Below are 25,176 nucleotides of genomic sequence, written 5' to 3' on the forward strand. Positions count from 1 at the left end.
AGAGATATTTTATTATGTAGGTAGAACTGTATGCATCTAAGGTTAATTTAAATTGGCTATGCTCAAGTATGTAGACAAGCTAATGTCGTGTATGTGAAATCAACCTCACAATAAGATGTGTGTATATTACAATTATTAATGTCATATTTCAAGATGATTACTTAGATATTACAATATGGTTGATTGAGCTGGAGTTCATTATCGAGCTTACACGTTAACGTCATAGTCATCTGAAGAAGGAACCCAAACCTTGTTGTTTTTATTAATTGCATTACCAAATGGGTATCAAATAAACAGTAAGCATTGGTAACACAACTTCCAAAGTTACAGTAAAATAAAAAGGACCCTGACTCGGACAATACACAATCCAACATGTTCAACAGAAGAGAATCAGTCATATTGTTTGTACACATGGTACTTATATATCTGTTTGTTTAAGGTGTCCAGGTGATGCAGACAGGCTGGACCAGAGAGTGAGAGACAGAACTGGACTCCTCACAGCAGTGAACTTCAGCACAGGTACTAAGACTCTTTTTTTCATACTGTACAAAGAATCAAGAAAGATATTGGTTTAAATGAATGAAGTATTGACTTGAATACACTGATATACATTCCAATACACAATACTAAATACCAGATCACCTACACATCAGTTAAGTTGAGGGTTTATTCCATGCAAAAAGTTACATTTTAGATATTTAGCAATATGACTTTGTCAGCTTTCTAATTTAATGTATTGAAGGCAAAGATATTTAACACAGTGAGAACTGCTACTATTTATCTCTCAATATTGTCTGTAAAAACGTGGTAAAAGTTATTCTTTCAGTGAGACAACAGAGCAAGCTTCTACAGTTGCACTACGTTTTGTAACAGTTAAATATTATTTTGATAATAACATATATTTCAATGTTTATGAACTTCATACTGTTCATTCATAATCTGATTGCTCACTGTTAAAAAAACCATTACAATTACAAAATAATTATATCTACAGCCCCTAAACACACAAACACAACGCTTTCATAAATAACACACTTGTTCTGCAATAATATGTTTTATGTTTCCTGTCATTTTTGTTAGGAAAGGACATGCCTGAAAGACACGACATTTTCTCCTTCTCTGAGGGTCAAGAAGAGCATCCAAGAGGAACATTAAAAGCTGATGTTATGAGACACTCCATCAGCTGATTATTTCTATTTGCCTCACTTTATGAGCTTTACATTGCTTGTGCCTTGTACCGCAGAGTTTGCAACATCACAAATAAATGGGGCCAATCTTCAGTCAGATGTGAATGTGTAATCTAACATTTTCAGTAAGAATAATGGACGAAAGGAGTGCAAATACAATTTATTGAAATGTGAACCAAAAGTTAATCAAATGTTTTAAATAAAAAGCACATATGGACAGAAGGTGTAAACCTATTACATTTATAAGTAAACACATTTAGTCAAATAACGTGACAGACTAGGCCTGTGCAGTTGGTATGAGCTGTGCCCAGCATGGGCTCCTCTATCAGGCCTGGTCCTCCTCGCTGAGGAAAGACCCTCAGTCCTCTCCACACCAACAGACTGGACGTCCATCACACGGAGGTTTCTCCCTGAAGTCTCTGCAGCTCTCTGGACAACATGCTGTCTCAATCCGTCCACACTGAATATGAGAGGGGGAAAATGAAAATAATAAATGCTTTGGACAATAAGAAACATAAAGTTGACTGTTGAGTTGCTCAATTTTTTTAGATTGTCAATACTATTACTGTATAACTAATATATCAGGTTAAGAGGCACATTCAAATAAAGATTTGTCTTTAAATAAATACATGTTGTCTTTTGAATTGTTTGTCTAAAGTCAAGGATCTAGAACTGGTACTTAGTTTGAATGATACAGTCTGGTTATTATGCTGTTTGGAGGAGGCCTCACAGGTAAGAGCACTAACTAGCTACCATCACATGTACCTTAGCTTGACTTAAACGTATAATTAAGTGATATCAAAATACAAATAACTAATGTCATGCAAACATATTAATATTTGCTTGATTCCAGTGTTGAATTTAGCACAATTGCATACAAACATTAAGGGGTTTTAAGATTCTGAAGTATTATGCTAAAAACTCAATAACTTAGATTATTATTTATAGTTTTGCTGAATAGTTTTATGTCCGCTTACCTTAGAAACGTAAAATGCGACGGCAGTGTGCAGATGGGGAGCATGTTAGCTTAGCTTGGTAGCTTCAGCTAGCTCTGGAACTTCCAGCTCGGTGGCAGCAGGTCCCGCCTCGGCTCCGCCTCTTTGCCCTTATTTGGAGCAGGCTGGAACAGGCGGGAGTTGAACTCTGACGTCACTGTCGAGCCGTTAGTGGCCGACTCCGCCTACTAAGGGCTTCACGGCAACTCTGCAGATTCCTATGGGTGACGTCACGGACCCTACGTCCATTTATATATACAGTCTATGGGTGGAACTAAAGTCTGAGTTAACACTTGATTATATTTCACATCATTCATCCAGATCTGTAAAGTAACTCAAGGTATTAAATACCATTGCGATGCCCCTGTGGGTTCATCCAGAGAGGGTGTGGCTGTGCTGTCTTGATTAGTAACTCAGGGCACCTGGGTCTGGTGCCCTGCAGCTATTTAAAGCCTCTGCTCCGCTCTGTCTTCCCTCTGCTTTCCCTACAGGTACCTGGTTTCGGTTAAGTATGCTATGAGTTCTCGCAGTTGCTTCACTTTGTGCACTTCAACAGTCTCATACATGTCCATGCAAACCTCACCCTGCATTTACACTACTGACATCCACACCTCATGCTTTATTTGGTTGATTTTAACGTTTTGCTTTAATAAACATCTTTTGTTAAACCGTCGATATGGTGTGTCTCCTCTGTTGTGGCCTTTTGAGCCAGGTATAACAAATGGGGGCTCGTTCTACGGGTTATTTGTAGAAAGTTTGGTTAAAAGTTTGTGTAGTGCTCAGAGCACATGTCATTGAGAAGCTGATTAGTTGATGGTCCAGCAGTGTGCTGGCTTGGCGTTGCTATTGGGGGACACATGTCTTTTGTGTTTCAGGAAGCTTTATTTTGACAGGGCGTCAGGTTTTCTGTGTCAATCAGAAGGTAACATGTTGCTGTTTGAAACGCTTTTGTAAAGGGATTTCCCCGCTATAGGCTGAAGTGGCGTTTCCCCTTGGGTTGCGTCAGTTTGTTTTTGCATAGTGTTGTGGCGACGTGATTGGTGTCAGCTGTTTTCGGACACCAAAACAGCTGACTTCTCATTTTCAGCGGTGGTGCGCGGCAGCAAAGGTTGCCAGTTTTGACGGTCTTTGTGAACTCATTGTATTGGAACAGTTTTAAAGATGTTATCCCTCGACGTGTGGCCACTTATGGAAATGAGCAGAAACCTTCCACCGCGTTTATAGCTGCCGAATTAGCGGATGATTTGGTGTTGACGCATAAGGGTAGTTTTATAGAGAAGTGTTCTAGGGGTGATTGGAGACGTCGGTGGCTATGCCCGCGGTGGTGCAAAGGTTTCACCAGGCTCCTCCCGTAGATGTGCAGGTACGGGGCGACACGAGGGGGACGAAGTAGGCCCATGTCATTATTGCCGAGGAGAGGGTCATTGGAAGGATCAGTGTCCGTTGCTGGAAACTAAGGGGAAGTCTCGTTTTTCATCACATGCTCCAGCCATGTGTTCTGCCGTTTTGGATAAGAAGCCGTTGGGTGTAGGCTCGGGCATGGTGCCTGATAAGAAGCCGGTTTGTGCCGACCCGGATGTGGTTTCCATGGTTTTTGTGAGAGATTTTTAATAGTTTTCTATTTATTATTTTAACTCCAGAGTTGGCCAAGAGGCTTTTTTTTTTTCATCTGTCGTCCCTGAACAGTTGTTGTACGTCACCCTTAATTAACTAATTAGAAAAATAACAAGTAGGCCTAAATAGAATCAGTAAAAACATGCAAGATAGATGCGGGAGGCTGTGGCGCAGTGGGTAGTGGACAGGTTCAAACCCCACTGCAGTCAGCATGTCGTTGTGTCCCTGGGCAAGACACTTCACCCCAAATTGTTCCTGTGGGGATTGTCCAGTATTGAGTATAAGTAGCTTTTGATAAAAGCGTCTAACAGGTAACATGTAATGTCCAAGCTTATAGGGACCTGTCCTTTTAAGAATAAGTAGATCCTAGGACCGATAGAACATTTAGACATCCTTTTAAATGCTTTTCTTCTTTCGCACAAAGAAATCATGAATCCCGAAACAGACGAGGAGGATGTTCAGTCCAGTCCGTTGGTGGTCTCACACGGAGAGCTCAGCGACAACTCAGGTGAGTGGAGGAAGAACTGGGTTCCTTTACTTACAGAAAAGTAGTCCGGTTCTAGTTCGGTTTTAAAAGTCCATAATGAAACTATTCCACAGAGACGGCAGGAAAAACAATATACGAAGAAAGTGGAAAAGAAAACAAACACAGCCAGTAAATAACAAAGTAAACAAAATATTAGCTATTAGCTCTCCCCCGCAGCCTTCATATCGTCCATGTGTTAGGCATCTGTTACAAGTACAAATCTAGCAGTTAAGGTCGCGTTGAAGTAAAAGCAACTTGTATTTGAACTCTTTTTACAAAAGAGAAAGTGCAAATACAACAAATACCTGTATTTGAGTAAAATAGAGCTGCAGATTTAGGAAGACATCAATTCACATATCTTGTGCAGCCCTCCAAACAGACCAACCAATGATCTCTGTTCCTTACTAAGATTGTGTTCCTTACTGTTAGAGGAATAGTTTCGGTGGAAACTAAAAGGTACCATGGGGTCAGATTATAATGTTCCAAAGCGGGGTTCGTTCAGCATGAAACACGTGAAATAACTAAAGGATAAGTTAAACAAGAAAGTGAAGTCATAGAAAACTTGCTAAAAAGTGAGCAATGATTGAGTCAGAGCTAAACATCTCAGATGTGTGTATCTCACACTGCACCGCAACTGTAATTCATGTACCTTTTGATATTCATGTTTTATTATCTTTTATATCTTTGCTTTTATGAGTGTTTTTAAATGCTTATAATATGTTTCTTAATATCTTTCATGTTTGTAAAGCACTTTGAATTGCCTTGTGTTGAAAGGTGCTATATAAATAAACTTGCCTTGCCTTCAACAGGGGAGAAGCCGTTTCCAAAAGAATACCATCCGGTCTCTAGTAAAGCGCCTCAAGGGAAGGAGCCTCAAAGGAAGGAGCCTCTCAAGGCAGTGAGGCGGGGCAGGAGACCCTCCGTGAGCTGGTGTGCGGTGCCGGACGTGTGTGAGGACGTGGAGAGCGTCTCCCCTCAGCAGCAGAAGCCCAAACCTCGGAAAGAAGGGAAGAAACGCACCAGATCTCCTCCACCTCCCAAAGAGAGTTCCTCCGTGCCGCTCCCAAACCCACAGTCTCCGGAGGAAAGATGTCGGGCCGCCTCTGAAGACATGGTGTCTTCAACCGAGACCCCGAGTGTGGGCAGAGGTCGGATGAAGGAGCCGGGGCGTCCTGTGGAGGAAATCCCTCCTGCTGCCTGTCCTGTATTCAGGTATATAGCAGGATATATTTGTCAGAACACACAAAATATATATATATTTCACTATATATCTAATATATATCTACTATTTCAAAAATTTAGACATCTAAACAAACAAAATGAGTTGAAGCGGAGGGCAGAAGAGTTTATACAGAGGTAGCCCTCCCGTTAAGGTTAAGTAAATAAAAGATAATTCTGTAATTTAATACTCACACAGATTAACTAAATTCTATACATACATATGCGCATATACATACATACATACATACACCCATTTACAGGGTTAAAATAATAAAGTCAAACAAATAGCAAATAAATTCATACAAGTCCATATTCAGATTCCATTTCTCATCCTATTTTTATGTAAACTGATAATAATGATATTTCAATCAGGAGAGACGGTTTTGATGTAAGAATACATATTTATTGCCAGAAATAAACAAATGAATGTAATGGAGTTTTGGCGATTAGGCCCCGTTGTGCAGGAGTATCATTCGGGAGGGGAGAACCGATCCGATGAAATCCCCCGGGGTCTAGACCCTGGTGGTGGTGGTGGTGGTGAATGGATGGTTGGGTTTGGTCTGAAGGGGAGGGGCTTAGCTTGACCCTGGTGGTGGTGAATGGATGGTTGGGTTTGGTCTGAAGGGGAGGGGCTTAGCTTGACCCTGGTGGTGGTGAATGGATGGTTGGGTTCAGTCTGAAGGGGAGGGGCTTAGCTTGACCCTGGTGGTGGTGAATGGATGGTTGGGTTCAGTCTGAAGGGGAGGGGCTTAGCTTGACCCTGGATTCAGAGGGACAGGAGGTAAAAAGGGGTGGAGGAGGGATGCGTCGAGTCACCTGAAATGACAGCTGTCAGAGGGGGGAGAGCAGATTTTAGAGGGTTAGCGGAGCGCTATGATAAGCTTGTGAGAATAGAGCGAAGTGATTGGTTAAGCTGGGGAGTGACGCCCCGATCACTTATTGAGAGGCGAAGTCCCTCCCCTTCCGGGGGACCTCCATGGGACCTTATTTCGGAATAATCATGTATTAAAGTCAATGGAGAGAGAAAGATTATCTTTCGATCCCGTTTGAATTGGGCCACGAATTACACATATGATGTTTGTCATTTTAAAAGAGAATTTTGCAAGTCAAAAAAATAAAATGGTTGTAAAACTGTGAAGTAAGACGGTTTTTTTTGTGAAGTGCTCAATGAATTACAACTCTGGTCTTGCATACGTCACCAACACCAAGATGGCCGTCACGTTGGCACATTTCACCTCTTTCTTTCAGAATGAAGTGGAAAGTATTAAAAGAGGTGAAAATCACTACAAGTCTGGGCGTGTTGAGAGCTGTACATACACACAAGGGGAGTTAGTCGGTTCCGTAAGAGCCAGCATGCGGGACCGGCTATACAAGGTTTCAGTGAGTAACAAGAGTGTAACGTTAATGTACGGGACTCTGGGATGTGTAGTCTTTCTAGTTGCGTATATATTTCATGGTGTTATATTTCAACAGTTTTAAGACAAACTTTTTTGACATGGAAATGATTTTTTTAAGATTGACAAATATCATATGTGGAATTCGTGGCACAATTCAAACGGGATCGAAAGATACGTTTTCTCTCTCAATTGACTTCAATACATAATTTTTCAGAAATAAGGTCCCATGGGGCGGAAGTAGATGGGCGTGACTTTGCCACTATATAGAGAGGAGAGAGAGACTAACACGGATATAGTAAATTAATGAGTAAAGACGGTCTTCCTGGTTGAACTTGCGCTGAGCTTCATTTCTCATTATAATTGTTATAGTATTTATAAATATTATTATTATTGCCATATAATGATATATCTTTTTTTAATTTATTTGTAAGTTAATCCAAAGACACAATGACCGGATAAAGATAAAAAAAAAAAACTATTAGACAAAAAAACCGCAGCTCGGTATTCCCATTTTTTGGTTAGTTGGGGTATTCTGCTAATTTTTTTCGGAGTCTTGATTTGAATGATATCACACCACTTGTGATATATAACCCATCTTTATATCTCTATCTGTACACAGCACTATTAATGCCTTCATCCACCACTGCACCCCCGAGGATCAGCGGCCACAGCGGTATTCAGTGGATCGGTGAGGACGAATCTGAGTCTCAATTAATATCTCCCTCTTACTGTCGATATACGTTTATATTTCCCACTATTTTTCCACAGGTCGAAGAGAAGTGAGCCGTACTCCATGATTGTTCTGGAGTACAAGGAGGAGGACCAGTACAAGGAGGAGGACAGCTTGAGTATGTTTTTAAACATTTAACAATATACTTTAATGTATACCAAATGTTCTTGATAGATATTTACCTAACCTAAGTTTCTTTCCCCACACAATGTCCTCCTTAACACCAACCCTTATCTCTTTGAAAATGTTGTCAGGTTTATGATGGGGATCCACGACTATTGGTATTAAGGAATGAATAATAATCACACTTTGATAAATCTAGAATAAAAACGGCAAGAATAGTGATCAGTGTTTCCGCCAGACCGCGGCTGAGAGGGCGTCCACCCCGAGAGCGAGGGGTGATGTCACGTGACTTGAATTTTGAATTGAGCCGTCCCTTATAGATACTTTCTCTTTACGTATTAGGGATGGGAATTCTGGCACTTTTTTTAGTTTGACTAGTCACTAAGAAGTGCCGGCTCATTCGGCTCCTAAACGGCTCATCGTTTCACCACAGAGTCTCAGTTTCGCCGCTTCGAGGCTCCGGCGCTCGCAGTTCACGCGCGTGCTCTACTGGCACCCCCCCGCCAAGGCTCGCCGGCAGTACACTTTCCATCACAGGAACACGCTTTGCTGGTGGCGAAAATAATCCCACCAGACTCTTTTGCCCCTCCAACAGAGGGATGTCCTTTAGGCCTGCACGATTTGGGGAAATAATCTAATTGCGATTTCGATTCGCGATATGTTTTTTAAGCGACCCAACGGAAGTTTATTGTAAATGCGGCCATATCTCCGGCTAGGAAGTTCGCATCAACGGGCTCCCGTCTGTAGCACCCCGCAGCCCGAGCTACGAGTGAAAGAACTAAACTGACATGAAACTTCTGTTGGGTTGCTTTAAAGTCAAGCTTCAGTTTCAGATTCACCCTGTAATAGAAACACGTGATGGAGCATTGCTAACCTGACTCAGACGGTTCACCAAACCATCTAAAGCTCCACTGGAAGCCATTTGGAAAAGTATTTCAAAAATACTTGGCAGGTGATTGGATCAATCTGTCTATCACCTTCTATCATGGGCCACTTCTGATTGGTTAACAATGACTGGTACATGTGCAGGACAGCATGTTTGATTGGTGCGGATGACTGACACACAAGAAAAAAAATGAAATAATTGCATCATTTAAAATCGCGATTTCGATTTAAAATCGATTAAACGTTCAGCCCTAATGTCCTTTTTCCTTTTCGTCATTTCAAGCGATAAAAACTCTCGATGGACGCCCTCTGTTACATTTCAGGGCGTTCCGAGCTGAATAAGGGCGTCGAATGACGGCAAGACGCCCCCCTGGCGGAAACGCTGATAGTGATTTCCCATATCAGGCCTCGACAGGGGACAAAGAGAACCATAATTCAAAATATCCACCACAGTATTCATTAAATAATCAAATGTAGCGTCAATATGTATCTGATGCGAGCAGTACAAACGGCGCCATCTGCTGGTTTCAGCCACCCCATGCCTCTTTAATTTTATATAATGGTATCTTCTTTCCTTTGTTCCAGTTTTGCCGGATTCCACAGTGCAGGCGGCTCTCTCTCTGTCAGATCTGTGCGCTCCTCCGCTCAAACCGATGACCCTGCTGACCCAAGACAAAGCCAACCTGGCCGAGTGGTTCACGAACCTCTGGGCGCTGCCTGTCAAAGGTGAGGAAATAATGCTGTATACATGTTTACCTTTTGCCCTCTGACGCAGATGCCCAAACAAGAGCAGCCGTATTCTCCCTTAAAGGGGACCTATCATGCAAAATGCACTTTGTGATGTCTTTTATACATAAATGTGTCGGGGAACTCACGCAGCGTCAGAAAATAAAACCCTCTCTTTTCCTCCGTACCCAAATCTTTTAAAAACGGGGCTACAACGGAGCTGATCCAGATTTCCATCCGAGCTGACGTCAGCCCGGTATAGTGGGCGGTGATGCTCCGCCTACATGGGCAACGCTCCACCTGCAAACGGACCGGAATCGTTATCAAAAAAGTATTCCGTCCACACGCAACAGGCACCAGCAACGTGTCCGTTCACACGAGACCGCTCAAAAGTGCTAGAGACGCTGTAGTACATATGCCAGGCCTGTAAGTGGCGCTGTAGTCTGCCACAAAAGCAGCGAAGAAGACTTCCCGCGCATGGTTGCCCTTCTGTTTATTCTCCGCGCTGGCTCTTTTTCTCCCTCCCCGAGGCAAGTGGTGGCTCCTGCTGTAAATCTCCCCTGTAGTCCACCAGCCAGCAGATGAAAAACACGCACCTTCCAAGGGACGAGGGGACCGTGCCGCAGAGTTTCAGTTAGATTTTTTTAACGCCGGTCAACATGTCCGTTACAGTTTGAATTTTCCGGACAAAATTAGAAAAGTGCCGGTCAAAGGTCTTCTTTGTTATTTATTGAGCTTTATTACATGGCTTAGTTGAATACTCGATTCTGATTGGTCAATTCAGAACACGTGACACGTTGTTAATACCGAATAGACAGACCGCTGTCAAGGACTTATTGACCGTTGTTAAGGACGCTCACATCTTCAGAAAGAAGTCCGGTCGATTTAACTGTATACAGTTGGGCCGAAAAGCAAACTGCATGCAGTTTGCTTTTCGAACTGGGACAAGAAAAACAGCGGAGAAGTAACGGGGCAGAAACCCTCCTTTTTACGCAGCGGTCCAGACATAGACATCAAACGGCGACACATATTCACTTGCCAGTTACTTTGTCATTAGGGCAGGGATATCTAGATACTTTCCAAGGTTTGACATCATGAATTGTGCTACTTTTAAAGCAAGGAGCGATGTTTTCAAATCTGTAATCAAAAAGCTCCTCAAAAACGCAAGCAGTTCCTACCGTTGGCTTTTCAAACTGACAAGAGACGCTCTCACTGTTTTTCAAATGTAACAGTTTGAAAAGCAAGCAAACTGTCTGATTGTCTTTAGTTTTCCGCTGTCGTGTGATAGCAACATGGAGGATTTTAACATTCATTTTAATATATTTGGAGAGCACAGTAATTTGGAGTAATAGTTAGTGGCTGATGAGTCCCCAGTGAAGAAAAGAAAAAGACAAGAGGGACAAGAAAACAGCGGAGAAGTAACGGGCAGAAACCCTCCTTTTTACGCAGCGGTCCAGACATAGACATCAAATGGCAAAACATACAGTGTGCAGTTACTTTGGCATCAGGGCAGGATATCGAGATACTTTCCAAGGTTTGACATCATGAATTGTGCTACTTTTAAAGCAAGCAGCGATGTTTTCAAATCTGTAATCAAAAAGCTCCTCAAAAACGCTATCGAAGCAGTTCCTGCCGTTGCTACGTTAGTTCAAACAGTAACATCGGACTATTTTTCTTCGCGGATGCATGTCAATTTAAATCAATACATACAACTATTTTTTAAATCTTCATGCCTTCATGCCTTCATGCCTTCATGCCGATCTAGATCCCTCCGCTTCGCGGAGGGCTCCTGATCAGCCTGTCGGTGTTCTTTTCCCCATAATGACCGCGTCGCAGCACATTATCCCTTACTTAAAACAAATGAATAACGACTCTATATAATCATATAAGAATACAAAACGGAGCCTCTCTTTTCCTCCCCCTCTTTTGACAGCCCAGCAGCTGATCAGAGCACACTCCCCTCTCCTGCAGGGGGGCGTGGTCAGCTGCAGCTCATTTGCATTAAAGCTACGTCACAGAATCAGCCCTTGCAAAAACACGGCTGGAAAAGAGCAAATAGAGCGAAATGAGGCATTGCTAAAATGCATGATCTGTTTGGTATTTTGAAAAAAAACCAAACAGACATGTTTTATATAGGTATGGCCCTACAATATATTATTAAAATATAGCATGATAGGTCCACTTTAAGGAGGGGCTGCCCTAGCATTTTGTTGTTACCAGTTTGTGACCGGGCAACTCTCGGTCAGATGTTATTGTTGTGGGACACCTGGAACACATCCTTCTCGGGGTGTAGATGACCTCGAGCCATAACCGACAACCAGTGGCGACCCGTCAGGGCCTTCAAGCTATTCAGAGAATAGGAACACTCGGATAAAACAAACAAAAAATCGATTTAATTATATAAATAAAATGTAATAAAATGAATAAATGAGAATCGTGTTGTTGATCTGTAATATTACACTGTTACGTTGATTTGTTTGTCCTTCTCGGACCATGCTACGCATTTCAGTGGTTTGTGTTAGAAAAGAAAGCAGCCAATCAGATCTTGTTCTGGGTCTCTGGGTAGAATATCCTTCAACCAAGGTATTCTACATCCTTGATCGAAGGCCCTGGCCGTCGCACTGAATGAGAGCGCACGTTTGGACTGACAGTTTGATCAACCAATCATATATTGATTTGTAGCCAATGGGCGTATTCTTTCAGAGTTTCAGTGGACGCTTGTTTGTTTAGGACAGGGGTGGGGAACCTTTTTCCTCTCAAGGGCCATTTCAATGTTTTCAACATCCTCCGAGGGCCGTACAAGTTATTGACCTCTGCTTAAAAAAACTAAAATCACAGCCCCTTCATTTCATTCTGTGCAAAGAAAAAGCAACCTCTTAATCCAGATATCTCACCATGACTCACGTATGCATGCACGTGCAGGGTGTGGCGTGACCACCAAACAGAAAGGTATGGACACAAGATGTGTGCAAATGTATTTAGTTTCCTATCCATGTGGACATGATTTAAGTGGTGGGGGGGGGACCTAACCTCCTCTACGGGGGTCCGGGGGGCATGCTCCCCTGGGAAGATTTTTTTTTAAATGTTGAAGTTAAAAGCATCAATCTGGTGCACTTTGAGAGCAACATTAGGAGATCTATGGACACATCACTCAACACCCAAACACAACTGTAAGCAGATTTTCTTTTAATTTATGGATATTTGACAAATCATTCTCCTTTCAAACTGTATTCTTCTTTATTAATAACTGTCATATAGTATTTTATACCTGTTTACTTTATTCTCTTATTTTTATATAACTATAATGATCATATAAAGATGTGCCTTGACCTCACTGGTTGAAGACAAAGCTTCTTATATTCGTTAGCATAGCTAGCTAACCAGATGCTAATGATAACAACACAGTTATTGACTGTCTGATCAGTATGACCGATGAGCAGATCGCCACTGGGCTTTCAACTAAAGACACAGGCCCTTTCTCATTTCATCACATCTCCTCGACTCCTCGACTCCTCTGTCCTCCGGTAGTGACCCGGAAATGAATTTTAGCGCGCCATGTTGAAGGACATCCCATTTCTCTAAATGCACGTCGAGGACCGAGCATCTCTGGAGGAGCCTCTCTGGAGGAGCCTCTCTGGAGGAGCTATAACCGAGGATACACTGATGGGTCCTCCATGGTCCTCCACGGCTCCTTCGCGGATGCATTTCCGGGAACAGAGATGTTTCAAAGAGTCGTGACACACGGCCGGACTTATCTCAGCCAATGACAGCTCTGCATGCATCCCCTGGATATTATTTTAGAAACTGCTTTCATCGCGACGCGATGTTTACAGACAGAACAGCTGTGAGGGTGCAGAAAGCAGAGCAGTGTGTATGATGAAGATGAAGATTAACTTTTATTAATCCCTCATGGGGAAATTATTTCTCTGCATTTGACCCATCCTAGTGTTAGGAGCAGTGTGCTGCCATTTTGAACGGTGCCCGGGGAGCAATCTGGGGAACGGTGCCTTGCTCAGGGACACCTCGGTAGCACTTGGTCTTTCGGGGACTTGAACTGGTGACCTTCCAGTTGCCAAGCCAAGTCCCTATCGACTTCGCCACCACCGCCCCTATAATATATATCGCTCAGTATAACAGGCCTAGGCTACTCTCTTTATTTGCTTTAGTTTAGTAGATATCTACAAACAAAGTCGATATTTTTCTAAAACCATTCAGTGCTTCACAATAAAATACACAACGGCTGTAGCCTGTTTTAGGAGCTGTATGTGCGTGTGTAGGTGTGTGTGGTACAGTGTGTGCGTAGATGCAGCGGACAGACAGACAGGTCAGTTGGTTTGGTGTCCTCTGCTTACTTTTAATACTTGTAAATAAAATCTTTGGCCCGTAATTTATTTTCCTCATTGTAGCGACCAGAGGGGAGAGGGGGGGATATATCCAGTCTCTGATTGTGTTACGAGTTATGAGAGTGCTCTGTTTGATTCTGAAATTGTATATATTTATATAAATATATACACATATATGTGTGTGTGTGTGTGTGTGTGCGCGTGTCCGCATCTGTAGCCTATTATTGTCTCATTACACCGCACTGTGAATGAATCAAAGTAAATATATAAGTGGTCATGAACACATCTGTCCATCAGACAGAGGGCTGCTGTGCCTTGTGTCATCATTAATGGACTTCTCTTTAAAATGACCGCTCAGAGGAGAGGAGTTCTCATTTCTCTAACCGCCTGCTGCTTCCCCTCCTCTCTCCTCGGTTCCCCTCCTCGGCTCCTCCGCTCGCATCTCCTGTGGGTGGGACTAAGTATCGAGGATATGAGTCGAGGAGGGGAGTTCGAGAAATGAGAAAGGGCCACAGACACGCAGAAACTGCGGCATGTGTACGGACTTATCGGTACTGCAATTTCTGAAGTGCTGAAGTGGCGTTCTGGTGCTCTCCGTCAGAACTGCACCCTGTCAGTCGAGACATATACCACGTGATGACACGTTAGGCTCCTGTTGTGTTCAAGGACCCTGACCTTGGCCAGGAAAAACAGGCACTCGCTTGTTTAATTTTTTTGCGGTCTAGATTTCTTTCATTTTTTTATTTTTTGCCTGTGTTTATAAATTACCTCGAGGGCCGTACCAAATTGTCTCGCGGGCCGTATACGGCCCGGAGGCCGGAGGTTCCCCACCCCTGGTTTAGGAAAAAATCGATTTAAACCAAATATATTTGAGTCCTTTCCTTGCATCTTTTAGGCGAACAAATCAACCTGCAGTAAAGAGTTATTATTCTTATGTACAGGTTTTAGTTTAAATAGAAATGTTTATTTATTTTTGACACTTTGACTTTTTTTCATTACAAAACATACAAAACACGCAAATCCGCACGTTGTCCATACACTTCATGTCCCACAATGCATCTCATTTTGTGACATGTGCACTCATTTGCCCCAGACTTCTGCTGTCAGACGTAGTTAATTATGAAGTTATTACCCTATCCGATAATAATCCAATGCAGAGGCAATAATATAATACATTATTTTATGTATATTTATATAGTCTTAAAGTGCATCTATCATGCTATTTTTAGGCAATAGCATAGGTTTCGGATATATAAAAACTAATGCTGTCAAAATTATCGCGTTAACGGCGGTAATTAATTTTTTGAATTAATTGCGTTAAAATATTTAACGCATTTAACGCATGTGCAGAATGGTCTGCCCCATACGTGCCACCAGTGGCAGCGCCAGGGTATGGCTGGGGTAGGCTACACCCATACCAAGAAATGGCTTAGCCCCACCATGAAAAATGATGTTAAAGTAAGCAAAATAAAGTCTGCCAACTCGCGCGGAGTAAATTGCACAGACAGCAGTTAGTAAGATTGATTTCAGTAGCCACGGTTTTGAAAACTTTTGTCACGTAGTGATCGTCTTCTCAATAGAACATCTTTGATAACGGCGTGGTGTTGTTGCAGGAAGTCCCGACGCCGAATACTTTTGCTGTAGTACAGGGCAGAGCCATATACTAGTAATAATATGGCTCTGGTACAGGGGTGCACATAACTGGTACGCAGGTTATGTGGTAATCTGAAATGCGTACCGTCACTTGTGTCACAAAGCGCATTTGCGTACCGACGTACTTGTGAAGCTTTTCCAGAAGGCGGTTCGATCACCGGACGACAGAGTCGGTCTCCGTGTGCACAGACAGGGCTGCTGTTAACGTCGGTCTGTACAACGGAACTGTGCCAAAACTACGCCAACCGGCTGCGGAGGGAGACTCCCCCCTTCACTGGAGAACTGCGCTAAAACAGCTGATCACAACGTTCACACTCTGTGGTCACAAAGTACTCCACTAGCCCCCCCCCTGTCGACTTTCCTGAAGTACTCCCCCGTTGATAGAAATCAACACGTTATGAATTAAGACCCCACGGTTTGATGATTGATAGGTGTGTGGGTTGTCTTTCATTTTGACATGCAGAAAAATGTTATAATAAACATAGATACTGTATGTTAAATGGATATATCCGCCTGCTTTCATTTATCTTTCCATTCCCACAACAATATACATAAATGAATGGCATATTTTGGACATAGTTCGAATGGTGATTAATCATGATTAATTAATTTTTAAACTGTGATTTATCGGATTAAAAATTGTAATCGTTTGACAGCCCTAATAAAAACATGTCTGAGTGTTTTGCTCAAAATACCAAACAGATCACCCATTCTAGCCATGCCTCATGTCCCTCTATTTCACTTCCTGTTTCAAAAGTGCTGATTTTGGGGATAAAGCTTTAAAAAAAAAAAAAATGATAAAAAAAAGAGGAGTCTGAGCTCATGCGGGACCCGGCAGCTACTGTCTAAACTAAACGCTGCCGTGATGAAACGCCATATCATGGATTATCAAGGATTCTCTTTGAAACAGTCTGGAGCTCAAAGGCTTTCTCTCTTGCCGGTTACACCACAAGGTGAGTTCCTTTTTACTTCCTGCTTCTTCACACACATGCTCTCCAGTACAGGTTAGCTCTGAGTGCTAGCGATGCTAATGTAAACACCGACCATATTGCGTCGAGCCAAAGGGTTTTATTTTCTGACGCTGCGTGAGTTCCCCGACGCACCGGGGACACATGTTTATGTATAAAAGACATCAAGAAGTGCATTTTGCATCATAGGTCCCCTTTAAAGTTACACCCGGCCCTTTGAGTTCAACCATAATTCTGATGTGGCCCGCGATGGAATTGAGTTTGACACCCCTGCGCTAACCCGTCCCACTTTGTCTTTGAACATATGTCGTTCTTGGTCTTTAAATAAATGTTCCTGTTCTGTTTGTAGTAGACAGTACTGAGATCTCCCCGGATCAGTTCGAGTGGTTCTGCTATCAGGGCCGGGTGATCGGCTTCACGATGGACGTTAACAGCGGACCATTCTGCAACGGGAAGATGCTGCTGGGCTCCTTCATGAAGAAACCTCTGTGGGTGGACCACAGCGCCGCCACCGTCAGTGCCCTCCCACATCTCTGCGTTATACTCACTGTCCTCTCTAGTGTCTTAATATTAATCCTTTCTGTCTTTGTTTTTCTTTATAAAGGTTTTTAACTTATTAACAAGCTCTGTGAGTGTGACCATCAACGGCAGGGAATCCCGCTTCAACCCTGGAAAATCCTTCATGGTGCCACGCGGTAAGAATATAATAATAATACATTTTATTTATAACGCGCATTTAAGGGTCACTTTACACAGGGTAAAATTACACACTTAAATCTAGGGCTGTCAGTCGATTAAAATAGTTAATCGCACATTTCTTATTTACTTATTTTAATCGCACATTTCTTATTATTTCTAAATGTACCTTAGAGGAATATTTTTCAAGTTTTTAATACTCTTATAAACATATGAGTGGACAAATATGCTTTATGCAAATGTTTGTTTATTATCTTTGGAACAATGACAAATATTCTCCTGAATATTCTCAACACAACAACCTCTCTCTCTCTCTCTCTCTCTCTCTCTCTCTCTCTCTCTCTCTCTCTCTCTCTCTCCCAACCCTGTCTACTTCTCTGCACTGAGCCTCTCTCTCTCTCTCTCTCTCTCTCTCTCTCTCTCTCTCTCTACTGAGCCAGTTGCTCAACAGACAAGCCTGTTTACAGTTGTCAGCGAAATGCCGCTGCTCTGTCTTCATCTTCAGTCAAAGCATGAGACTGAAGTTCCCGCCTAGGGTCAAAATAATGCGCTGTGACAGTCGACACGTTGGATGTGATCTGAATTATCTCACGCAGCCCGTCGTCCTCCACAATGTTAAGTTGTAGCCACCCATTTAGCTACCGCTGTTGTTGTCCAGGCGTCTCCCCGGCAATGGCTGTCGGCATCAGCTGTGTGCTTGGCTTGCTGTTTAATGCACCTTTTTTTGTATCCATATCTCTCGCTAGAATCTCCCACCATCCAACTAACAACAACAACAACCTCAAGCTTTTGGGCTCTGAAACTACGGGGCGGGCCGAGGACAAATACACATGCGTTAATCGCACGTTTAAATAATTAGTGGCGTTATTAACGTTAACTTGACAGCCCTACTTAAAACACAACATTATTCAGTTCTGAAGAGGCCCCATTCCGCTCATTTTCATATCAGTATTTAATAGGGCTGTGCATCTTCACTGGTCGCACGATTCGACTACGGTTATCCTGTCTTATTTTCTATATTACTGCACATGGCTTCTTTTGCATCAATGAATACATAGTAAATACATATTAACTCTTATTATTTAGAAAGTGCTTCAGAAATCAATAACATAAATGTCTTGACATTAAATTATAATCCAAAGTAAACCAATCGTATAGCTCTAGCATCTCTATATCTGTGTGAAATTGTTCCATCCTCAAAAACTAAGAACGAATGCTTCTGCATTCGAGCTGCAGCTTCTAGCAACGGCCTTCTGTTAAAAAAAGGACACTGAAGGTCCTGAATGTGGCATCACACACAGGACTTGAGTCTGAACACAGCAGACAACAGGAGTATTTACAACAGCATATACAAACAAACATATACTGCATGTGGGTGCACACTCACATTCTCTGTCTTACCGTTACATAAACAGCATGATTGTCGGAGACTAAGTTAGCTTCATCATCTCAATCGGAATCAGAATAATAACGTTTCTATCGGGTCACTATCAGCCTGTCACTCACTGTTTTCAGGGGGGGCGGGGTTTGGAGGAACGGAGAGGAGACGTGATCGCGGAAGCTTTCCTCCTGCCTTCACAAACTTTGCAGACGTATCAACTGAAATAGCAAGAGGACATTCATACTCTGCAATCCAAGACTTCACTAAGTCCACCAAAAACCTGACATGATTGTAACTCGAGTATTAGAGAGCTCTCTCCTGAAAGACTGAGCGGCTCTGATAACCTCAGCTCAGTGAGGCAAAGGCACACCTTTATATGATCATTATAGTTGTAAAAAAATAAGAGAATAGATTAAAAACAGGTATAAAATACTATGACGTTACAAAAAAGTTGTTATTAATAAACAAGAATACAGTTTGAAAGGGGAGTGATTTGTAAAATATCCAAAAAGAAAACCTGCTTTCCGTTGTTTCATATGGGTGTTGAGAGATGTATCCATAGAGCTCCTAATGTTGCTCTCAAAGTGCACCAGATTGATGCTTTTAACTTCAATATTTAAAAAAAAGTCTTCCCGGGGTGCATGCCCCCGGACCCCCCTAGAGGAGGTGAGGTCCCCCCCCACTTAAATCATGTTCAAATGGATAGGATACTAAATACAGTTGCACACATCTTGTGGTCATGCCACAACCGTGCATGCGCTGTTCTTGTGTTGGTGGATGAAGCAGACTGCTCCGTGTTTGGTGCCGCTGTCACGTCTGTTCCCTGATCTCGGCGTCACCGACCAATTTGATATTCAAGAACGTTAAAAAAACGTTATTGTAAAATCAGGAAGCAACGTTACTACGCTATAATCGATTATGTTCTGTCACTGCATCGATGCAGATTCGTCCGCATCGTAGAAACGATTCATTTCAACACCCCTAGTATTTAGTGTCTCTACTGGGACATGTCTCCGTGCTTTAATGTTCAAAAAGCTCTTAATTGTTCTCATACTGCCTGTGCTGCAGCACCTCTTTTCACCCCCTGTCTGAAACCAGAGCCTTTTTCTTCTTCAGCAGTCAATTGTCCGATGTGCCTCGATGGTTTTAATGATTTTGTACCGTTCTGTTCCCACAGGAAGTGCTTACAGCATCCAGAACGTCTATGCTGAGCCGGCGGTTCTCTACTTCACAAGAATAATCTCAGAAAGCTCAGAATGAATAAAACAAAAACAAAACGGACACAATTTGTACATTTTATTAAAAAGTTGAGTTACTTTCTGTATTAACCTGTTAAACCCTGAGCCTGTTTTTCAGGTTTCAGGCTTGAAAATGCCACTAACACAACAAATGACTATATCTTCACTTCTAAAAGGGTTACATTCATAATCTTTTTTCTCAAAGCAAGGTTACATCTGTGAGTTGGATGTAGAAGTGTCAGAATCAATATAGATGTTTTTATTTTAAAGTAAATACAGATGGAACACAGTAAAAACATGTCAATTCTAATCTCCGCCTAAAAAAAACAATTACTTATAGTGAAAACCACCCTTGAATGATGGGTTAGTTCAGGGGTTCCCAAACTGCCAAGGACCCCATATAGCACGATCGTCTGGCGGGGACCCCCCTGTTGCAATTAATTTTTTTAAATGATGAGTACATTATGATGGAAAATATGACATTAATCATACAGCTAAATACATTTTCTTATTATTTATTTGTATTAATAATCAGTTATTCTTCTAAACATTTGTTTTATTTATCTTTTGTTTGTCATTACATTCATTGTCTTCTGTTATAAACATTCTTAACACAATATTCAACAGTAATATCAAAGGTAAACATATTTTTAAATTGATTTCTGTCTTTATAATATTATATAATTTTGAACAGTAATATGAACAATTAACATATATTTTTTTGCATTTTTGAAATTGACTTATGCCTTAATAATATATAATATTCAACAGTAATATTAACAATTAACATATTTATATTCATATATATATATAAACAACAGTATTTGCTACATCTGTGCTCTCATCCAGCTGCAGAGCGAAATATTCACTAGCTCCCACTTGCTCCAAAAGCTGAGCAGATACTCAGTTTCACTCTCAGTAGCGGCAGCTCGTTTCTGATTGGCTTGAAGGGCGGCCGTGTGATTTAAAATATATATTAATAAATAAAAAATAGTAAAAGATTGGCATCAAAGGACACATATATTGATAGATATGCAGTTATTAATAAAATCAAAAAAAAAAAAATCCCCTTTCCCTCAAACTTTGCGTGACCACCCTGGCGCCCCCTGGCCTCCCCCCGGGGGGTCGGGGCCCTCACTTTGAATAACACTGGGTTAGTAGACTAAATGCTTTAGGAATCCAAACTATAACATATAAGTACCCTGAATCAAGATTGATGCAAAACAAGTGAAATCTGACCTAGAGAGGTTAAGAAAAATAAAGTCCAGGCGGACTCGCCTCTGCACTGTAAAACATCACAGCCCCATTTAGTTATGTCAAGTTAGATTGTCTCTTTAATTGAAAGAGCTCTGACAAGTTTTTGATTTTGAACTCAGCTTTTCTAGTTTTAGAAGGTTAAACTTACATGTGTCCTTAATGTTACTCAAGGCAAATATATGTAATATAACCGTTAGACTGCAGCTAACTGTGGGGCTACAAACCCCTCCTACTGTGAGTGAATAACTTGAGATGGTTATGTTGTCTCAAGGGGAGACAATCATTACGGAATTAGGCCATGCAAATACAGGGTCAACTAAGTGATAAAATAAGTGTTGTATAATATATGTTCTTGAATAATGTTATTTCATAAATAGTTGTTAATGTAATTATTACATGTTCTCCTTATTCAGTTCCACTATCAGATGATGCTTATGGCCCTGAGGGAGAGATGCAGGCAGAGCTCAGTGGACAGAACTGGCAGGTACAGAGGAAACTGTTTCAATAGGCACTGAACAAAACCAAAGGAAATGTAATGACAACAGTATATAAGCAAGCTATGTTCATGTTCCCTCAATAAGTTACTATATAGTTATTGATAAGAGTTTATTCCTTATGCTAGTTCTTATTCAGTAGCAGATGCTGAGGAGGTTGACATGTCAAGATTCAGGGTCCAGCACAAGGGAAATTGCAACTGGGGAGAAAGACAGCGAAAGATGCACAGGAAGTTGACACCGAGAGGCCTTTTGATTATTTTGCTCGCCCTCAGCCAACCACCCACAACAAACGTCCAAGAAAGCCATTCCCAGAGTATTCCACAGCAAGGATGGGACAAATAGAAAGTGGTTAACTTACTGTGAATCATCGCACTCTCTGTATTGCTCGCTGTGTCTCATGTTTGCCAGGCCTGCCAGTGACAATGCTTTTGTGAAAGGAGGATGCAGGAAGCATGTTCACCAAAGAATTGAAGAGCATGAAAGAAGCGGGTTGCATCGAGATAGTGCAGATGCATATTTGCTGAGCAAGTTGAGCTGATATCAGTAGCCTATACTCAAAGTGAGTGATGCATTTAACTCCAAAATAAAAAACAAATCTTCCCGGGGGAGCATGCCCCCGGACCCCCCTAATAAAACATGTTCACATAGAAAGGTTCCCAAATACATATGCACACTTTCTTTTAACAATATCCTATGTCCATATGTTTCTATTTGAGTAGTAGATTTAAACTGTAGGGCTATCACTACGAGAATACATCCAGCAAAACGCCCCCTAAACCTGGTATGGCCTGGCTGGGTGTATAATTCTCGGCCTGACCTATGGTCCCAGTCCGGCCCTGCTGACCATTCACACACCCATACACTACTCACATTACTGATTAAACTGATATCACAATGTAGTTACTCTTTTTAAATACATATACTGTAATTGGAAAAGAATCATGTGTGGTGTCCTTGTTTTGTCCGTCCTTGACCCAGGGCTCCTTATTGTTGTAGGTTATTCTCGGTTTTAGAATTAATTCAGTAATGGTGTGTGTGTAACACAAACATAATAAATCATTGGATAGTGTTTCTCAAATGAAGGGGGAAAATAATAAAGTAATGTATTAAGACTTATTACTTTCTTCCTTTACTTGGCATTCTTCAAAAATACACAGACATTGCAGCACATCGTTTCACGTCTTTGTTCAGCCTTTCTCAGCAGTAGAGTAATGTGTTGGTGAACCTTTGTTTCTTCCTGACAGCTCACTTAAAGGCATACTCAATTCAATTAGCATGACCTCAGTTACATATAGTATTGCCAAAACTCTGTATAGTCGCAAAATCTATACAAAATCTATATTATATATATATATATATATATATATACTCCTCCTTGTGGCCAAAGGGGGACACAACTCTTGTCTTCAGATGAATGCTTGAGTGCAGCAAAATGTAGCTCAGTGACTATTTTGTCAACTAAACATCATAAATGTTACGGATGCTATTTGTCTGCTCATTAATCTGCTTGAGTGTTTTCAACTGTGTGTGGGATTATGCAAATGAGCTGTGTGGTTGCCCCGAAATCATTGGCTGTCATCTTGGTCCACTTCCGAGGACACTGATTGGAGCACGCCGGGCCCGACGTTCTCCAATCCTTGTGCAAGCCCAGCGCACACCGGCTGGAGAGGACTACAAAGCTGCGGACAATCATCACTCTGGAGGCTCTGCTGAGTGAACAGACGCCTCTCGTATTTTGCTCTTCATTCTGGGGTTAATCTGGTGTGTTTATCTCCGTGTGATATTTAAGCAATCATACACGAGAGGCCGTTCTTGAACGTCATTATTGGTACGACAGTACTGCGGCAGGACCGAGGCTCTTGCGCCGAGGTCCGTACGCCTGTACTGGCAGGCAGTTTGCTTTTAGGCCCAACGGTATACCGTTTTTCTCAGACGCGGAGGGATACTGACTTGTTGTGAAAAGGCACGTTCTATTTGACCGTTGTTTGACCGTGGAATCAAACACTCCTATTGACCAATCATGCCCCTTTCACACCAGCGCCTTTTCAGCTCCGGCTCGGAGCTAGAGCCTGAAAAGCGCCGGGTTTTCCAGTTCACACCGGAGCTGCGCCGGCTCTTAGCTCCGGAATCCGCTTCATTTCCAGCTCCAAAAAATTGTCGGTCCAGAGGCAAGAGCTTCGGAGCTAAGAGGCGACGTCGCTTACGTCGAGGCATGCAGGAAACTAAACCCACCTCCCATGGGTCGACTGTTATGCCTGCCTACAAGCAGTAGTGCCTATAAACACACTTTATAAAGTCAGGCAGCACTAACCAGGCTTCGTGTGGTTCTGTTTATGTGTGCCTTACTTTGACCATCCGTTCACTGTTATCGATCATTGTGGAGAGAGGCAGACGTGTTGTTTTGTATTATTGCAGCTATCGGATGCAAGTAGTCAGTTTAGCTTCGGTTGCTATGCCAACATCACCCGTGTTATACCAGAGAAACTTTCATAACAGCGTTGTGATACCAAACAGAGTCAATTCAGACTGACACACATTCACTTAGGCTAAGGGGAACTGGGGATATGCATCAGCTGCTTGTGTGAGTCGGACAGTGAATACTTTAGAGCGGCCGCTGCAGTGTGAGCTAACCGGGAGCTAACGGGAGAATAAACTCCCGTGGAAGAGCAGCACTGCAGCGGTCGGTAAATGCTGCAGAAACACATGAATAAACAATGAACCACGGCACTCTGGAGAAAAGTATAAGGTTGGAGAAGTCGTTATTCAATTTATTCTGGCTTCGTGTGATTAAAAGCAACACGATCATCGACCCGACGCAGTTGTTGTTGTTGTTGTGAGCTGCCGTTGGGGGGCAAATCAGCGATGTAAACGGTGACGTCATGACGCAGCAAGGGCAGCTCTGGGGCGCCAGTGGGCGGTGTGAACAGAGCGGGAGCTGAAAAGGGAAACCGGAGCTGAACCAGAAAAGCTCCCGCTCGGAGCTAGAAACTGAAAAGCGCTGGTGTGAAAGCCGCATCAGAGAGCTTGCTCACACCTATGTGTTATAGAATGTGTGTTAGTAGAGTGTAGGTTAGTTAGTGTTTAGAGCAGGGGTGTCAAACTCAATTTCATCGCGGGCCACATTAGAATTATGGTTGCACTCAAAGGGCCGGTGGTCACTTTAAGACTAGATAAATATACAATAATGTATTATTTTATACTATTGCCTCTTCATTGGATTATTATCGGATACGGTAATAACTTCATAATTAACTACGTCTGAAAGCAGAAGTCTAGGTAAAATAATTGCAAGTCTCTTCCTTGCGCATGTCACAAAATGAGATGCATTGTGGGACATGTAGTTTATGGGCAACGTTCTCCTGTAAAGCGGCACGTAACATTATAATAAACTCATTATATTCTTTGTAAACTCTTGCAGGGCCACATAAAATGAAGTGGCGGGCCGGATTTGGCCCCCGGGCCTTGAGTTTGACACCCCTGGTTTAGAGTATTGTTAGGATTTGTGACTGTTGCCTTTAGTTTAGCTGTGTGTTTTGTGTAGACTCCCTTTGTTAGTTGTAGGCTACCACTCTTGAAGTGAGGTTTTGTTTCGTTCTTTATTAGTATATTAGTATTTATTTTCCCTGTTTGCCTTTAGACTCCGTTTGAGTCCTCCCTTAGTTTGGTTATCTGTCAACATGTGCCCTTTTGGCCCTTTTGTTTGTTTCAGGCTGCCTGCCTGCCATTTTGTTTACCGCTG

The 25,176-nt window shown here is 42.2% G+C and overlaps 1 protein-coding gene across 3 annotated transcripts; it reads left to right on the top strand.

The window, feature by feature from the left end:
• Positions 1 to 1,891: 1,891 nt before the first annotated feature.
• LOC117465894 (uncharacterized) lies at positions 1,892 to 19,720 on the top strand. Of its 3 annotated transcripts, none has more exons than XM_034108984.2 (9): positions 1,892 to 1,919; positions 4,221 to 4,304; positions 5,132 to 5,534; positions 7,560 to 7,628; positions 7,709 to 7,788; positions 9,264 to 9,404; positions 16,718 to 16,881; positions 16,973 to 17,063; positions 19,623 to 19,720. In XM_034108984.2, the coding sequence occupies exons 1-9, from the start codon at positions 1,895 to 1,897 to the stop codon at positions 19,703 to 19,705; spliced, it is 1,140 nt and encodes a 379-aa protein (XP_033964875.1). In that variant the 5' UTR covers positions 1,892 to 1,894; the 3' UTR covers positions 19,706 to 19,720. The 3 variants fall into 3 exon arrangements, with proteins under 3 accessions (XP_033964875.1, XP_033964876.1, XP_033964877.1); XM_034108985.2 differs by lacking the exon at positions 1,892 to 1,919 and adding an exon at positions 2,673 to 2,686; XM_034108986.2 differs by lacking the exon at positions 1,892 to 1,919 and adding an exon at positions 2,674 to 2,691.
• Positions 19,721 to 25,176: the final 5,456 nt, after the last annotated feature.

The sequence above is a fragment of the Pseudochaenichthys georgianus genome, chromosome 20 (genome assembly GCF_902827115.2).
Source record: "Pseudochaenichthys georgianus chromosome 20, fPseGeo1.2, whole genome shotgun sequence".
NCBI lineage: Eukaryota > Metazoa > Chordata > Actinopteri > Perciformes > Channichthyidae > Pseudochaenichthys > Pseudochaenichthys georgianus.

What these genes read in the sequence shown, in the direction of transcription:
- LOC117465894 (XM_034108984.2), top strand. Translation starts at nt 1,895, where the DNA reads ATGCTGTTTGGAGGAGGCCTCACAG. An exon ending in AGAGCTCAGCGACAACTCAG is followed by an intron (nt 4,305 to 5,131) that starts GTGAGTGGAGGA and finishes TGCCTTCAACAG; the next exon opens with GGGAGAAGCCGTTTCCAAAA. An exon ending in GCTGCCTGTCCTGTATTCAG is followed by an intron (nt 5,535 to 7,559) that starts GTATATAGCAGG and finishes ATCTGTACACAG; the next exon opens with CACTATTAATGCCTTCATCC.